Source organism: Erpetoichthys calabaricus, chromosome 1 (genome assembly GCF_900747795.2).
Source record: "Erpetoichthys calabaricus chromosome 1, fErpCal1.3, whole genome shotgun sequence".
In the NCBI taxonomy this organism is placed as follows: domain Eukaryota; kingdom Metazoa; phylum Chordata; class Cladistia; order Polypteriformes; family Polypteridae; genus Erpetoichthys; species Erpetoichthys calabaricus.
In genome coordinates, this window is record NC_041394.2 from 300894980 (window position 1) to 300913819 (window position 18840).

Consider the following 18840-nt stretch of genomic DNA (forward strand, 5'->3'; position numbering starts at 1 on the left):
AGTAGAAAACCTGGACTAAACCCATATTATTGCATACAGCAAGAGTCCTTTTAAAATTGTGACCTACTGGTATTTCACAAATCTGTTAACCATCTATTTACTGTTTGGAACCTGTTACAGATCTAAATAAATAAACATTCTTTCATTTGGATAGGTCTTTTGACAACCAAAAATGGTTCCCCAATGACATCACTCTGAAGAACCACTCTGGCAACTTTTTTATTTAAGAATGTAGAACCAAAAAACCATAAAGCATGTTCTCAGTCTGTTCACACTACATGGCGAATTGTTCGCCCATTGTCAGATTATTTACCCTTGTTCTATTCCCACTTCAGGGTTGTTTGAAATTGGGGGCTTGGGGAGGGAGCAGTGCCTATCCAACTAGTACACACTTGCACTCATTCACAAGGGGCCTATTTAGACGCAGACATTGGCATAACATACACATCTTTAAAATGCATGAGGAAAACCAGAGTACCATTCAGCTACAGGCGAGGCCAATGCCATTGTAGCTGTGAGAAAGCAATGCTAGCTACTGTGCCACAGGGCTGCATTTATCCATTTAAAGAACTCACCTATCTAATTACAGCATTAGGGGTGCCATCACTATCTAGTGAAGGCAGAATCTAGATCTGGATGGGAGGAAAGTACACCACAGAATACATACACACACCCACACTCATTCTGTGCCAATTTAGAAACACTAGTTGACAGACATATGTTTGGGATATGGAATTAGATCACAATACCCATAGAAACTATTTTCAGTATTATGCTTTTCACTTTACATGTGATACATGTAGTTAACACACACTATAGAATAATTTGTACTATATACTTGGTCTGTATATATGAAGGAAGCTACCCTAGAATTTTTATTTATTAGATACCTTTGGCAAAAAGAGTCTGGTGATTAAATGCATTTCAAAATGACAAAGGTTATGAGCAGACAAGGCTTGCTTAAAATATTTATATCTCCATGACCCTGCTCGGGGTAAAGCAAGTTTAGAGGACTGAAGAATGAATGGTTGTTTTACTGAGTGGTTTAGTATTCCATGGTCGGTATATAGTACTATATAGTACATTGTAAAATAAAGATGGCTTATTTAAAAAAAAATGGTTGCAGTTCAATCATACTTCAGACACCTACAGAATGGAGTCAGGTGCAAGCCAATGATGAGTGCCTTAGACTGAGTGATTTAGACTTACAGTGCTGACACTGAGACATGCACATCTTGAGGCCAGTTCAAGCAGTATGAATGTGAGCAAGCCCATTTTGACTTTCAGCACTAGCATTTAGCTAACGTTAACCAATATCTTATTGAAGATCTGTAAGGAACAACAGATTGACATTTGCATTTAGCTAGAACATGTGGTTCCTCTACTAATAGCTCCTATCAGATAGGAGTAGTTTGACCTCATTTCAGTAGAATTTTAAACATGATTAAAAAAACTGCTTAGAAATAGGTAGGATCCTTACACTAATGACGTAAGTCTTTGAAAACAAGACACATGAGTGAAAGGTTCTACATGAGAAGACTGCTTTATGGAAGAAATGGACAGATGCTATAAAATTAACATGGCTTTATAACTAACAAAACATAAATATTGAATTGTGGAAGTTAGTTTCCTGTGGAAGTTAGATATTGTTAGTGACATACTGCCATAGGGAAGTAAATGATTAGAGCGTGACAGCAGCATGACAAAATACATATTCATGTAATCCAGTAGCAATCCACTCGCTGAAATACATTATTTAATTTACAACTTGGTTGTTTTGCTTTAAGTAATAACAGTAAGTATCTGAAATCATCAAATTTGCACCCTAATTCATTGATTTTTATGTGTACATTTGCCCAACATTGCAGAGGAAGTCTCTGGGCCTCATAACCTTAAATTGGATAAAGGAGGTTGGATAATGGATGGATTGTTGAGTACATACAGTGCTGTGAATACTTTCCGGATGCACATCACTTTTTCCACATTTTGTTATGTTACAGCCTTATTCCAAAATGGATTAATTTCATTTTTTTCCTCAGAATTCTACACACAACACCCCATAATGACAATGTGAAAAAAATTTACTTGACATTTTTGCAAATTTATTAAAAATAAAAAAACTGAGAAAGCACATGTACATAAGTATTCACAGCCTTTGCCATGAAGCTCAAAATTGAGCTCAGGTGCATCCTGTTTCCCCTGATCATCCTTGAGATGTTTCTGCAGCTTCATTGGAGTCCACCTGTGGTAAATTCAGTTGACTGGACATGATTTGGAAAGGCACACACCTGTCTATATAAGGTCCCACAGTTGACAGTTCATGTCAGAGCACAAACCAAGCATGAAGTCAAAGGAATTGTCTGTAGACCTCCAAGACAGGACTGTCTCAAGGCACAAATCTGGGGAAGGTTACAGAAAAATTCTGCTGCTTTGAAGGTCCCAATGAGCACAGCGGCCTCCATCATCCGTAAGTGGAAGAAGTTCGAAACCACCAGGACTCTTCCTAGAGCTGGCCGGCCATCTAAACTGAGCAATCGGGGGAGAAGGGCCTTAGTCAGGGAGGTGACCAAGAACCTGATGGTCACTCTGTCAGAGCTCCAGAAGTCCTCTGTGGAGAGAGGAGAACCTTCCAGAAGGACAACCATCTCCGCAGCAATCCACCAATCAGGCCTGTATGGTAGAGTGGCCAGACGGAAGCCACTCCTTAGTAAAAGGCACATGGCAGCCCGCCTGGAGTTTGCCAAAAGGCACCTGAAGGACTCTCAGACCATGAGAAAGAAAATTCTCTGGTCTGATGAGACAAAGATTGAGCTCTTTGGTGTGAATGCCAGGCGTCACGTTTGGAGGAAACCTGGCACCATCCCTACAGTGAAGCATGGTGGTGGCAGCATCATGCTGTGGGGATGTTTTTCAGCGGCAGGAACTGGGAGACTAGTCAGGATAAAGAGAAAGATGACTGCAGCAATGTACAGAGACATCCTGGATGAAAACCTGCTCCAGAGCGCTCTTGACCTCAGACTGGGGCGACGGTTCATCTTTCAGCAGGACAACGACCCTAAGCACACAGCCAAGATATCAAAGGAATGGCTTCAAGACAACTCTGTGAATGTCCTTGAGTGGCCCAGCCAGAGCCCAGACTTGAATCCAATTGAACATCTCTGGAGAGATCTTCAAAGGGCTGTGCACCGACGCTTCCCATCCAACCTGATGGAGCTTGAGAGGTGCTGCAAAGAGGAATAGGCGAAACTGGCCAAGGATAGGTGTGCCAAGCTTGTGGCATCATATTCAAAAAGACTTGAGGCTGTAATTGCTGCCAAAGGTGCATCAACAAAGTATTGAGCAAAGGCCATGAATACTTATGTACATGTGATTTCTCAGTTTTTTTTATTTTTAATAAATTTGCAAAAACCTAAAAGTAAACTTTTTTCACATTGTCATTATGGGGTGTTGTGTGTAGAATTCTGAGGAAAAAAAAATGAATTTAATCCATTTTGGAATAAGGCTGTAACATAACAAAATGTGGAAAAAGTGATGCGCTGTGAATACTTTCCGGATGCACTGTATAGTGAAGGCCCACGGGGTGACAGTGAGCCCCAAACCTGAAAAACAGACACACAAGATAGTTATGGGTTCAATAAAGGATGTTTTACTACACAAAAACCTTGTATACAAAGGCACCAAAATTAGGGGTCTTTTCTCTTTTCTCCCCTACTGCACTGCTCTTCTCCAGCTGAATGTTGCCTTCCTTCCTCCCAGCTCCAACTCGCCTGGATAAGTGCGCTCCGTTTTATTGCGGACCCAAGGAGTATGTCAGGTGCCAGGGATTTTGCCCATATGAAGCACTTCTAGGTCATATGGAAGCTCCCAATAGCCCCCTTGGACCCCAGCAGGTCTGCGCTACCAGACTACAATTCCTGGTACCGACTGGGCATATATATCTAGGGCTGCTGCCATCTAGTGTCCAAGAAGAATGAACATCCCTTAGAGCCAGCTCTTCCCTGTCTTTCCCTTTCATCCAAGCCAGGGTAGGTACTCCAAATATGTCGGGTTAGGATGCCTGTCTATCTGCCTGGGGTTTCCCACCTGGGGAACAAATTTTCTTTCATGTTCAGGAAGTCCGTCCATTCATCCGAGAAGTCTCTTTCGAGTCTAGCACCTCTCTCTCCATTGGCTGGGATGACCGTCTCTCCTCTTGGAGCCTCCCGTCGTGGTAAGGAACCAGCCCCTCTTCTGGTCAGGATGTCCATCTATATCCATCCATCCATCCATTTTCCAACCCGCTGAATCCGAACACAGGGTCACGGGGGTCTGCTGGAGCCAATCCCAGCCAACACAGGGCACAAGGCAGGAAACAATCCTGGGCAGGGTGCCAACCCACCGCAGTGTCCATCTATACTACAGTATATATATGGAAGCGAAGGTCTGTGATATGGTTTGCATATTTGCAGCTGGAGAACCACAAAGGGAGAAGATAAATCACGTATCAAAGTAGTTTTTATTCCTGAGCTTTCAGTCCTTGCCAGGAGCCGTCATCAGAGGGTAATGCTTAGACATACAATAATCAAAAGCAATATATAGCTTTCATAGCTGTGTGCTTCTTGGATTGTCGAAGTTTCCCATCGTCTAATACATTGGAGGGCTTCTTACTTTATGATACATGAGTAATCTTCTCCCTTTGTGGATCTCCAGCCGCATATTATTATATATATATATATATATATATATATATATATATATATATATATATAGATAGATATATGGCAGGAACCACCATTAAGACGAATTAGAAATTCGACTAGGTTGCAGAAAAACCCAGCCGCATTGGTTAGTTACAAGTTGGTTGGTGCACTAATATGATTGGCCTAAAATGCAAAATAACCTAGCACTGGCACCGTGTATATTACACATTCTAAAAAAAATATAGCCTACAATTAGCTATAAACCTTCCACAACCAACAGCCGAACAAGAAAGAAATTTTTAAATGACTACACTTGAAATCTTGTGTATGTAAAAGTAAAAACCTCTTTGGCTTAGCCGGGTTTTAACTACAGTACATGATACTGTAAAATACGGGTCTTGTTCAAAAACCACACGCCATCAGTATACACCAAGGTTAAATTTTAAGATTAGGGACCCTGGTGTACCTGGCCTTACCCCCACGAACCATAAGTTCAGGGTTTGTAGTTGGGGCTTTTGTTGTCCGCTTTTTGAACAAGATCCTAAAATACTATTCAAAAACATGTATTTCACATACTCCACTAATAAATGTCAAATTATTTTATCACTGTTATATTTGCGTAAAGCTTATTGTTAAAATATTTAATACACTAAATTGCAACATGCCTCTTTGTGCCATCTTTTAAAACAGTTGACCAAATCTCATAACAATTTGACAGTTACGCCAATTACACGGTCTTTCTTCTTATTCGTATGGTGGTTAGCATGGATTCAGTGTGTTGGGTTCAAGTCCTCCTCTTGATTGCTATTCGTGTGAGGTTTGCATGTTCTCTCCATGTCCGTTGGGCGTTTCTTCTAAAAAAACATGGGCAGGTTAGGTTAATCAGTGACTAAACAGACTTCCTGTCCAGGGCTGCATTGTGCTTTGTGTTCGGTGTTGCTGGGGTCCCGTGACCCGAAAGTGGACTTTACGGCTTTTAAAGTTATGAATGTTTCAAACCTGCACAGCCTTCAGCTTCAGACTGCTGTCCTGATGTTCAGTGTGCAGTAAGATCGTGTCGAGTAATTTAACGGCGCTCGTTTGCTTTCTAGAACTCTAAAAGAGTGGACCCGACATCTAAGACATAAGATGTTATGCAAAAACACCGTGACGACAATTTCATTTATGTCACAATTACAGTTTTCAATTTCTAGCCTATTTCAGCTTTGGGTACAACACAAGGAACGCCTAAAAAGTACGTGAAAATCCTGGAATAGATTATAGTCCGGGATTGAATTTCAAAAACACATCATCAGTGGAAGGGCTGTGATTCCAGTCCGTGTTTTACTTTCTGCTGTAAGCGATACTATATGATTAAAGAAAAAAAAGAAGAAAAACGAAAAAAAGTACGCACCAGTGTAACTTCTTGCAACATGCAATTTATAAACAGCAACATATTTCGGAATTTACAGTTTAATGAACTTTACTTATATGCTAAAACCCGAGGAAATATCAGAGCCCTGCAAACTTTCACCTCGTTGTTTACCTCGTGCGCCAGGTCTGGATCTTTAGGGCACTCCGGCAGGGGTCCATTAAAGTTGCCCACAAATGCAGCCGGGCTGTTTTTGAGGCGTGACTCGGCTTTAGAGACCCTTTGTATTCGATCACGTCATTCGAATGGGAACAGCAGCAGCGGAGGGTATGACCAGGCTTTCCAGTTGTCCATCCGAGACCCCGAAACATTCTGGGGAGAAGCTGCGCAACGTATCACTTGGTTCAAAAAGTGGGAACAAACTTTCGAAAATTCAAACCCACCATTTGTTAAATGGTAAGTCTGTGAACTTTTCCTGTCAGTTTGTGAGTGTCGCTGTGAGTAGGATATTTCCTAAAGTATTTACACATTAGATAATTGCTATGTCTGTATAAGAACAAGTTAAGCGTTAGTAGGTGTTGCGTTTGTATACCTGGTATTCCGATTGCAAAGGAACTCATTTTATGTAAACTCTTACATCCCGACAATGTCTTACGTAGTGCGCATGAAAATAATGCCACGTTAAGCAGAACGTTAAAGTTATGTCGCTGGCATTGCTCCGGTACGCCACTTCCCTCCCCACACTTGAGAACGAAACGGCTTCCTGTTCTGTGCGAGCAGAAATCACATTGCCTTAGCGACAATTGCTTTTCCTCAGTCGAGCGACACCTCATACGTTTACAGGATAAATACTAAACCGCTTCCCCATCTTCCAAGATTCTTTTTTTGCTTCGGTGCCATGTTAAAAAGCAGTTATGCCTACTATAGATGGGATGTCACTTGTTAGTAGGGTAGTTATCGGCCTCACCACAAACTCAGACTGCACAAATTAAAATAACCAAGGGGTAGAAAAGACGAGAACTTGCGGACCCCACCGTAGAACCAACCATGCCTGGCCTTGAACCCAGGTCAGCAGAGCTCTGTGGCAGGAATGCGTCATGCAGTCCGCTGCTCCACCAGGGCTTTATATGAGTGCCTGATAAACGTGCTGTGTAATGGACCATCCCAGGTCCGCTGTTGTGACACTGTATTGCTCAGTTCCTGGACGGCCACTGTGGCTACAGGTTTTCATTCCAGCCATGTTTTTAGTTAGTAGCCAAATACAGGTGGTCTTTACACATACTTGGCTGAGTTGCTTTTAATTGGCTCGCTTTCAAGATTCCAGAATCTAAATTGCATATTTTGCTCCTTAACCAGCTGCCAGTTAACAATACGTTCTGAGACGCTTCAGGTCAAAAACAATTTGGGTAAGAAGTCTGCCGAAAACTTACATCCTTGGAACTGATTTGATCATTTGAAGTCACTGATACACGTCACTTTCTTTAATTACATGGTGCACTCCTAGTGAGTTCACATGCTATGGGACAGACAGGAACTTTTATTTGAATGTATTGCATTTCTGAGGTAGCAATGATTGAACACCCAGCTATGTGAAGAGGATTTCTTGTATTCTGTTTTGTGTGCTGTGTTTACCCCATTTTTTGACACCGTTGCATGCCCTACTTACCTGGAACAGGGTCGCTCTCTGAATTGTCTTTCCCAAGATTTCTTCCATTTTTTTCCCTACGTTTTTTTTGGGATTTTTTTTTCTTGTCTTCTTAAGAGTGTGAAGGGTGGGGGTTGTCAAAAAACAGGGTCTGTTATAGCTCTTGTGGGATTTTGGGCTTCACAAGAAATAAATTGCTGTTGTTTTTAAATGTACTTCAAATGGGAAGCTTCCAGTAGAACAGAACAATGCTCTCTGAATTAACTGAGTTGTGACATAGTGCTGACCTTTTATTGCGTTCCATAATATAAAATAGAAAAATGCTAACAAGGTCAGTAACAAGTGGCATCTTTGTAGTCAAATTGTATTTGCAGTAATCTAATACACAGTTAAAACATGTAGTTTTTTAGTTCCAGAAAAAAACTTTACAAAATATTTTTTTAATTGCTTTTTATGCGGAATGAGTAACAAATCAGCAACTGCCTCGTATTTCTCCAAAAATGCTGACTGCAGATTCACATGAACACAGCAAAGTGAAAAGGTGAGATGTTACAAGTGGGAGGTCTGAAAATCCCCATAGCACAAGAATGTGAGTATCACTTGACACATCTGACATTTCTAACATTGCTGATTTTTTTTTTTTTTGACCTGGAGCAGCTGAGGAATTCTGTTTTTTTTTTTTTTTTTTTTTTTTTTTCAACCAGTTGCCATTTAACAATTGAAGTTTTGGGTCAAATCTGATGAAGGCAACCAATCATGTTCTATTAGAAGCAGTAAAAGGCTACAAATTAAGAAAGTGGCTTTAATTAAAGCCTGCAGGAACTGAACTTGAGATAGAAGCTGTAATGGATGGATAGATAGTAGAACTAAACTCCTACCTTGTGACTGTTGGTGGGCTGCAATATGTTTAGCTCCATCACCCCCGGTAGGGTTGCTAGGATGGTGATTTTACTAGCATCACCATCTCCAAATTACATTTTTTTCCAAATTACATTTCCTCAAATTACATTTATTTTATGTACACATGAAAGAAATGTTCAAGGATCTTTCATCCAAAAAAGGGAAGCCTACTGTTTTTTCATTGGGCAAGATTAGAGGGGTACACCACTCTTTATCTGTGTTGTACTTTGTAACTCATGGTCTAGAGATCTGGTTATTCTTGCTTTCATTAACTGTAGACATCAGCTAGATTTGGTTTCTGTACCACAGCAGGGTTGCTGCTAATTTTCAAGTCCACCGCAGGACACATAAGTGCGATCTTTCAAGTTCAGTTTCAAGTGGGACATGAACTGCAATGTGTGTGGCATGAATTTGTTACACAGTAGTATAAGAAAATATTTTGACAATAACAGGCTATTTAATGCAACATAACTAGACCATTCCTGTTTCTCTATACAGTGGAACCCAAAGTAATTTCCTCCATAGGATTGTATGTAAATACAATTAATCTGTTCCAGACCGTATGAGCTGTATGTAAATATATATGTTTTTTAAAGATTTTTAAGCACAAATATAGTTAATTATACCATAGAATGCACAGAGTAATAGTAAACTAAATGTAAAAACATTGAATAACACTGAGAAAACCTTGAACAACAGAGAAAACTAACTTAGCAAGAGCTCGTGCTATAGCGCTATGAACTGCTCGCTAAAAACACTTTTTTTTAATGAGTTTTAAGCACAGGGAAAAAATGAACATTTGAAATTAAATCCGTAATTTAATAAAAAACCAAGAAAAGTAACATTGCAACAATGCACGCTACGAACCGATTGCTGTAAACAGAAGTGAAGTGGAGGTTAAAATCCAATAGAAAAAAGTCTTCATTAAATACAACGAGGTTAAAACTATGTTCGAATCAGTCTTTTTAAAAACAAGCCCAGTGCATTCTTTAACTGCCTTCTTGGCCTTATGCTGCCAGCCCTCTCTCTCTCTCTCTCTCTCTCTCTCTCTCTCTCTCGCTCGCTCTCTTGTGCTCTCTCTCTCTCTCTCACTCGCTCTCTTACGCTCTCTCTCTCACTCTCACTCACTGCACAGGGAATGCACAGGGAGGGAATGAACACTTGCGGAAATCATTGGCGCGCACAAACCAAAAGGGAAACTGGCTTGTTCGTATACCAAGTGTGTGGTCGTGAACAGATGCAAAAGTTTGGCGAACTTTTTGGTCGTAACCCGATTTGTACGTGTTCAGAGACGTTCGTGAACCGAGGTTCCACTGTAGTGTCCAAAATAACAACAAACCAAGAGTTCTGATTTCACCTTCACCATAAGGTAGTTTGTTCAACATACAGTATATATAATTTTCTGTTGATTCAGTCTTTGCTTATGGTTCATATGCAGTGCAATCTCAAATCTCATAGTCAATGTCCCATAATTCTTTCCGGTTGAGTGGATCAAAGTTGGCCTTCAAATTCCTTGGGGCAGGACAACAACTAGGCCTCACAAGCATCTGACTAAAAATCTCAATGGTGAAGCATCTTTTGTGAGATTTTTATTTGTACAAATTACGTTGCTGGTCTCGGAGAGAATGCTCTTCACTGGACTTTGTCTAGTGCTGTTTATGACTTACTTTAAGCACATTGCTGTGACATTTTGAGTGCTCCATGTAGTGTAGGTTTAACATGTCTTGATTTGAACACCGCAAAACATGTTTTGTATTGCTCTGAGGCCCAGTCTAGTCGAAGATAGGGTGAGTTCTCTTCCATGGCCAAGTCTTTTATCATATGTTTTTCTTTAAAGCTTCATTTCCATCTGACCATTGTATTGCTATATGTAACATTTTAAAATGTTACCTTTATGTTCCACTAACTGGCTGTATATAAGCCTGAATTTTCATCATGTCCATGTTCAGGTGTTTAACTGAATCTAGGTTATATCACTTCTTATGGAGTTTGCAACATCTCCCCTTGTCTGCGTGGGTTTCTTCAGGGTGCTCTGATTTCCTCCCACAGTCCAAAGACATGCAGGTTAGGTGCATAAATTGTCCCTAGTGTGTGCTTGGTGTGTGTGTGCCCTGCGGTGGGCTGGTGCCCTGCCCGGGGATTTGTTCCTGCCTTGCACCCTGTGCTGGCTGGGATTGGCTAAAGCACACCACTGTGACCTTGTGTTAGGATATAGCGGGTTAGAGAATGACTGACTGACCACTATTGGATGTACATCTAGGCACAGTCATTCTCTCTCTCTCTCTCTCTCTCTCTCTCTCTCTCTCTCTCTCTCTCTCTCTCTCTCTCTCTCTCTCTCTCTCTGTATCTCTGTAGTTTCCTCATTTTCATGTTCCTTCATGGATTTTCTCTGGGTGCTTCTCCCAGTATCTCATAGACATTCATCTAAGTTTATTGTGGGATCTACATTATAAGTGACTGTGAATTTGTATGTGTGAGTAGGCTCTGGCTTCCACCTTTAGGGCTGGTTGTGTCTAATGTTGTCTTTTTTAGACTGTGGTCCCCCACACCTTACAAACATTGAGCTGGGCTGAGCAGGTTCAGCAGGTATTTGATGGATATAAGGGTAATTAAGGGTCCTTAAATTTATTGAAAACAGGATCTTTCGCAGGAATGTGGTTCCTCGGTTGATAAAGGAATTAATAGTCCAACTTGCTCCAGGTCATGTAAATCTGGCTAAGTCTTGTTGCCTCTAATCATGGCCTGTAACACTAGGATACTAGAATACCTCTCAGTTTTTTTAGGTTTTACTAAAGAATAATGTCTAAGATCCTACTGAAGTGGAACTCCCAAGTTTGTTACTATCAAATAGTATGCAAAGCTAAATTCTTTTTTTAAATACATCAAATTTATTTATAGATGTTTACATTGCAATAGGTGAGCTGTAATACAATAATAAGATACAATTGTTTAAAAAAAAGATAAAAGCTTTTGAGCTAAACTTTCACTCAGTATAGGGTGCGATCAGGCAGTTTCGACAGAACCAGAACTCTAAGAACTTATCAGTGGAGACCAGTTACAGTATAGATGTCATTCCTGATTTGTTAGTGGAGAAAGACAGCAGGGTTAGCCGAGTTTTCTTGTATCATATTCTTCCCAGAACCATGTGTAGTAGATGCCAAAAGGAGCTTACATGCATGAATGCTTTGTGTTGGTAGTTTCTTAATAGTGTGGGAGACATTTTCCTCTCAGGCTTTGCCAACACTAACTGCATTAAAAGATAAGATCAGTACCAGTCAGTATGTGCTAATTCTGAACAGGTCACCTAAGCTTGTTTCTTTCCTACCAAGGTGGTGTTTCTCAGGATATCACTGCCAATAATCATAAAAACACACATTATTGCCTGTTGTAATTTGATAAGCATCATAAGAATCTTACACCTGTGTTGTTTATTTCTCATTCACCAGATATCCACCCATTGAGTGGGTGAAGATCCAACAATATTGCCTGAGAATACCTTTACTGTCTGCACAAATAATGTATTAGTTTATTTACTTTTGGGCCACATTCATCCTGCAGCATTCTAAACTAGGGGGCTCTGCCCCCTGCTCGCTTCGCTCGCCAACCCCTGGCGTTGGGACATGACAAAGAGTGAGATGTATGAATTAGATATAGAATATTGTGTAGCTTTGGATGATGCGCATAGAAATAACAAATAGAGTATTTGGCATATATTAATGTTTTATTGGAACATTTCTTTGTATACAACATTAGTAGTAAAGATGGTGTCTTGTCCTTGAATGAGTCTTCCTTGGCATGGATCATTTATAAATTTAACTTTAACGTCAGATGAACGTCGAACACGTGAGAAGGCAACATAAAGTTGTCCATGTCCAAAAACGGGTTCAGAGAGGTAGATGCCAACCTTGTCCATGGTTTGTCCTTGTGATTTGTTGATGGTTATGGCAAATGCAGGTTTAATGGGGAACTGTCGCCGTTTCAATGTAAAAGGTAATTCTAGGTCAGAACTTGTAAGGTCAATTCTAGGAATGAGAACAGTATTGTTAGCATGTGATCCTGTAAGAACTGTTGCTTGAATAACATTGCGTGTCATGGTGTTGACGACTAACCGTGTGCCATTGCATAAACCCTGTTTTGTGTTGATCTAGGATGTAGATTTGTGCATATTTGCGTTGTTGATTTGTTTCAGGGTGCACTGTTCCAATGCGATGCAATATTTGTCCACATATGCGAAAGCAGTATGGGCCATTGCCTTTTGGTGGCCTGATATGTACTCCGGTAGATGCAAAAGCAAATGAACTATTGTAGGATCTAATGCAGTTCATAAAGTTTTTACTTTCAGGCACATCGTTAGTTAGAAGCTTCTTTAGATATTCAGGATATGAATGTAAAGGAGGCAGTCTAATCTGACCTTTTTGACAACAACGTGTAAATTCATTATTTGTATTGCCAGTTGTTTCTTCTGTGAAGTTAAGTGAATGACAATGATTGCAAATGACATTCATTAATCCCAATGAATTTTCCTCAATAGTGGATTCCTTATTGAAGGCGTTTTCAGCCATTTGGCGTAAGCGTTTAACAGGTGTGTGGCGTTGATGTCCGCGACGGGCATGTTTTGCTTTTTGCGTTTGATTGCCTTTTTGTTGCATGTCCATTATTTGTGACGCGCTATTTTTTTCTTTTTTTTTATTCACCTCCGCTTTGCGCAAAGTCCGTTTCAGTCTACGCTGTGCATTGTTTGTATCGAGCCTTGTCTGTTTTTGTATGTCGGTCATTTGAGCTTGGTGCTTTTCGCGTCTTGCTTTTTTTTTTTCTGTTAGTTCATTTGCGCGTTGTTCACGTCTCCGTTCATTTATTCTGTCTCTTCGCTCCCTTTTTTGTATGTCTGATACGCGAGCTCTTTCGGTTTGAAATCGCGCTTCTTTCGATGCAGCACTTTGACACGCGCGCTAAATGCGTCTACGTTCATTGTGTCTGTCCATTTGGGCACGTCTCTGTAACGGTGTCACTTGTGCTTTGCGTTTTTTGATCCGAGACATTTTTTCTCCCGGTGTTTCAGAAGCGCGTTTTATGCGCCGCCGTCTATTTTCTTGTTTCTTTCGTGTTCGTGTGTTTGTTCCCGTTATCCTTTCTGAATCGTTTTGTACCCGTGACCGTGTATTCATGACTTGTTTCTTTCTCAGCATGCGAAATATGGATAAGTAATAAGGAGGATCGCACTCACTGTTAATATGTATCCTTTTCTGCAGTTGAACGGTTAATAGTGCTTTATTGAAAGGACATCCACCTATGCTGACACCTATGCCGACACCTATGCTGCCTAGTGTGAAAGTGTCGACGTTCACTTTAGAATATGTGGCTTTGGGTGTCACTTCTTATGGATGTGTGGGGGGGATTGTTGTTGCGCGAGCGTCTTCTTTCTTTTTGTGTTCCTGTGTCTTGTTTGAATCCCCCTCTTTGTGCGTGTCCCGTCCCTTGCTTGTAGGGTCTGTGGGGTGGTTTTGTGTTCTTTTTTTTTGTCTTCCATGGGCTTGTTGAATCCCCCTCTTGGTGTGTGTCCCGTCCCGTCCCGTTCCGTGCCTGTAGGGTGGGGGGGGGGGGTGTGGGGGGTGTGGTCGTGCCTTGCTGTTGTGCGCTCGTCTGTTCTTTTTTTTTGGTGTGTTTAGTTTCATGTGCAATGTGTTTCGTGCTTTGCCCGCGTTTGACTACTTTTTTATGTGCCTTTTCCTTTTTTCGGTGCCTGTTGCGCCTCATTTCTGTGACTCCTTTTTGTATGTGCTCACTCCTTTTTTGTGTGGTCTTGTCCGCCTCTCGCGGCCCCTCATCCGCCTTTGTCGCCCTCTTTTGTCCGCCTTTCTCCGACTCTCGCGGACTCTTTTTCCGCCTGCGCCTCTTGCGGACCCTCATCCGCCTCTCTCGCCCTCTTTTGTCCGCCTTTCTCGGCTCCTCAGCCGACTCTCGCGGACTCTTTTTGCGCCTGCGCAGTACGTCTTTTTGCAGCTACGGCCCATGGCCGGATGTGCCTGCGTCCATCATCCGGTTTAGCATTCTCGGTTAGTAATATGGATTCTGTAGTCTGTGACTTATACTGCCTGCAAATTGTTCAGGTAGCATTTGTTAACTTTGGGGTCAATTAAGGGACTTCACATTGATGTTATACTTTTACCCTAATCTATTTATTAATATGTCTATCTGCCTGTTAGTCTGCCTGTCATTTAGCACTTTTTCAATCGTCCTATCTGTCTGTATGAATTGTTACTGAATCTTTCTATCTGTTGTGACAAAGTACCAGGCTGATAAGGATGTGCAATGAAAAATGGGGGCATCAATGAGAGGAATTCCTGAAGAGAGGCCTCCCCAAACCTATCCTGGAGAATAAGAGTCTACTGTGGTGACAGGGGCACATCTCCATGTACCATTGAGAGTAATCAGCAAACAAGGGTCTGTTCACGTTATACACTGTTGTCAGGAAACCAAAAATGTGACTAAATGTTTGCAGCGTCCCGAAAGTTTGTACCTTGGAGGCAGTAGATCAATGGAAATGTGTCAGAGTTAGGCAGAAGATGGGGAGAGTTTTTCAGTTTGTTGAGTGTCAGCAGAGTGCTCTGACTTGGAATGTGTTGATCGTTCTTTTTGCGTACTGAAGTTCATGGGTGAGGTTAAACCTTGGGTCTACTAAAATGAGTACTAAGAGAAATCCACAGAAATTTCTTAGGGCATTCCTGACCCTGTGCGTGGTTATGGCCTATTCAGTGAGTGATATAAAGTGGCTTACATCACTTAGCTTAGAGTCTGAAAGTTAGTTGAGCAAGTGTTTGACAGGCATTTAGGTAACACAGCCAGTTCAAAGAGATTTTGGAGAGAGATTATGTGTCACTATTTTTTTATGTTGCTAAAGTGGACAAGCCATATTGCTTTTGAAGTAGTGGTTTAACTTGAAGACTCCTATAGTTAGGCTTAGATAGGTGATAGGTTTTGTTTCCTAATTATTTAGATCTTACTTTGCTTTCTACAAATATTTACCTGTATTTTTGTTCCTTTAATAAACATTGTATAACAAGAAATGTCTTCTATCTATCTATCTATCTATCTATCTATCTATCTATCTATCTATCTATCTATCTATCTATCTATCTATCTATCTATCTATCTATCTATCTATCTATCTATCTATCTATCTATCTAATGTCTGCAACAACCACAGTATTTATACTAAATATGGACCTTTATATGTCACTGTTTGAGATATTCACAGTATGTGGACCAAGGTTATAATTAATTTCATGTTTTGCTTAAACTTCATCAAAAGTAGGTACTGTAGCTTAGTCTGGCAAATTCCTAAATCTGCTGTGCTGTTTGCTGCTAATGCTGGAATGCATTTTGACCTTCCCTCACTCTACCTTTGGGACTTTCAGAGCTCTCTGTGTTAGAGGTTGTTCAAATAAGTAAAATCTCTGAAGTCTTTCTGAATATTGGAAAGCTATATTTTGCAACAGCCTTTCTTGATTGTAATCCAGTGATCATATTGATGACATATAGCCATTGGAGTCAGTACAGTGTAGTAAGTTAGACCCTGGATATTAAATCACAAGGGTTATTTGAGCAATAAATTTAAATTTCCTGTTGTCCAATTTAAAAAGAAAAAAAAAAAAAATGAAAATAATTATATCCTATTGTGATGCTGTAGGTTGCCATGGATGAAGCAGTCAGAAAAATATATACTAATAATTTATCATACTTTTAAATTTTAAAAGAATTTAAAATTCTCTAATAGAAAACTGTTTTACTAGTTCAGCATCTCATCCATCCATCCATTATCCAACCCACTGAATCCGAACACAGGGTCACGGGAGTCTGCTGGAGCCAATCCCAGCCAACACAGGGCACAAGGCAGGGAACCAATCCCGGGCAGGGTGCCAACCCACCGCAGGACACACACAAACACACCCACACACCAGGGCCAATTTAGAATCGCCAATCCACCTAACCAGCATGTCTTTGGACTGTGGGAGGAAACCGGAGCGCCCGGAGGAAACCCACGCAGACACGGGGAGAACATGCAAACTCCACGCAGGGAGGACCCGAGAAGCGAACCCAGGTCCCCAGGTCTCCCAACTGTGAGGCAGCAGCGCTACCCACTGCACCACCGTGCCGCCCCTTCAGCATCTCATCTGCCCATCAATGTTTCTAAAATCATTTTTTCCCCAATAATGTTTCTAGGAATCGGACCCTCCCCCAGATACATCATATAGCTTACATCTCCTCCTCAGGGCAAACCCCTACACTCAAGTTGTGTTCTAAATAATGTGTTCTAAATTGAACAATTAAAAAAAAGAACTAACCTGTTCTTGCATTTTAAAATAGGGGTGAATGGGACATGGTCTGAATGTGAAAACAAATGTCTTTAACTGCTTGGCCTCCTGGACAATGCGGGTCATTTCAATTGTGACAATGGGCAGCCTGCTGTTTAATTTCCTGCAGTACCACATGATTCATTCTTTTCTTTTTCTGCACAAAATGTGATTAGGACTTTTAAACAATATCCATAAAGCATCCAGACCAGACTGAATTTCAGGGCATGGTTTAAAAACCTGTAGCAATCAATTAGCTGATGTCTTCAGTGACATCTTTAATATTTCACTTAGAGAATATGTGGTCCCTGTCTGTTTCAGAAGGACAACAATTGTCCCTGTGCCTTAGAAAACAAAATGGACTGCCTGAATGACTGTGGAGTAGTGGCAATCGCTCCATTAATTATAAAGTGTCTTGAAAGACTAGTGCTGAGATACATTGAACAGAGTAGTCAAATAATCGTGATCATGTCCTGTTTGCAAATCTTCAAATCCAGTGCACAGAGGATTCCATATTCCTTGCACTCCATACCAACCTTGTACATTTGGATAATAAAAATGTTATGCCATAATTCTGTTTATAGCTTATAGAAATTACCTGATAGCTCCACCATCATAGGCATGATCACCGACAATGATGAGACAGCTTATAGAGAAGAGGACTACATGTTGACTCAGTGGTGTCAGGACAGTATTCTCACTCTTCATGTCTGCAAACCAAGAACCCAGTATGGATTTCAGAAAGCAAAACCACACTGACAGTTACATTAAATGGGATGGTGTTAAAAGAGGTGCAGCTTAAAATTTCTTCGAGTGTCTTCAGTATTACTGATGAACTGAAGTGGCACAACATTTTGTCTCTTGTCAGAAAGATTCACCAATGCCTCTACTTCATCAGATGTCTGAGGACACCTCATTACCTATTTTTGCTAACTTCTACAGGTGCACAGAAGAGTCTACACTGGGTGCATCACATCCTGTTAGGCCAACTACTTGGTTTAATAATGTAAAGTACTGCAGAGAGTGGTGAAGGCAGCACAGAATATTACTGACACAGCTGCCTTCAGGACATACAGTGCATCCAGAAAGTATTCACAGTGCATCACTTTTTCCACATTTTATTATGTCACAGCCTTATTCCAAAATGGATTGAATTCATTTTTTTCCTCAGAATTCTACACACAACACCCCATAATGACAGCGTGAAAAAGTTTACTTGAGGTTTTTGCAAATTTATTAAAAATAAAAAATCTGAGAAATCACATGTACATAAGTATTCACAGCCTTTGCTCAATACTTTGTCGATGCACCTTTGGGAGCAATTACAGCCTCAAGTCTTTTTGAATATGATGCCACAAGCTTGGCACACCTATCCTTGGCCAGTTTCGCCCATTCCTCTTTGCAGCACCTCTCAAGCTCCATCAGGTTGGATGGGAAGCGTTGGTGCACAGCCATTTTAAGATCTCTCCAGAGATATTCAATCGGATTCAAGTCTGGGCTCTGGCTGGGCCACTCAAGGACATTCACAGAATTGTCCTGAAGCCACTCCTTTGATATCTTGGCTGTGTGCTTAGGGTCGTTGTCCTGCTGAAAGATGAACCGTCGCCCCAGTCTGAGGTCAAGAGCGCTCTGGAGCAGGTTTTCATCCAGGATGTCTCTGTACATTGCTGCAGTCATCTTTCTCTTTATCCTGACTAGTCTCCCAGTTCCTGCCGCTGAAAAACATCCCCACAGCATGATGCTGCCACCACCATGCTTCACTGTAGGGATGGTGCCAGGTTTCCTCCAAACGTGACGCCTGGCATTCACACCAAAGAGTTCAATGTTTGTCTCATCAGACCAGAGAATTTTCTTTCTCATGGTCTGAGAGTCCTTCAGGTGCCTTTTGGCAAACTCCAGGCGGGCTGCCATGTG

The 18840-nt window shown here is 41.1% G+C and overlaps 1 protein-coding gene across 1 annotated transcript in view; it reads left to right on the plus strand.

Moving 5' to 3' along the window:
* Positions 1 to 5899: 5899 nt before the first annotated feature.
* Positions 5900 to 18840, plus strand: part of acss3 (acyl-CoA synthetase short chain family member 3) — a 228480-nt gene continuing 215539 nt past the window's right edge. Inside the window, exon 1 of the mRNA XM_028817153.2 lies at positions 5900 to 6486. Within this exon, the coding sequence (XP_028672986.1) occupies positions 6029 to 6486 (458 nt within the window). The 5' untranslated portion in view covers positions 5900 to 6028. The remainder of the gene's footprint in view (positions 6487 to 18840) is intronic.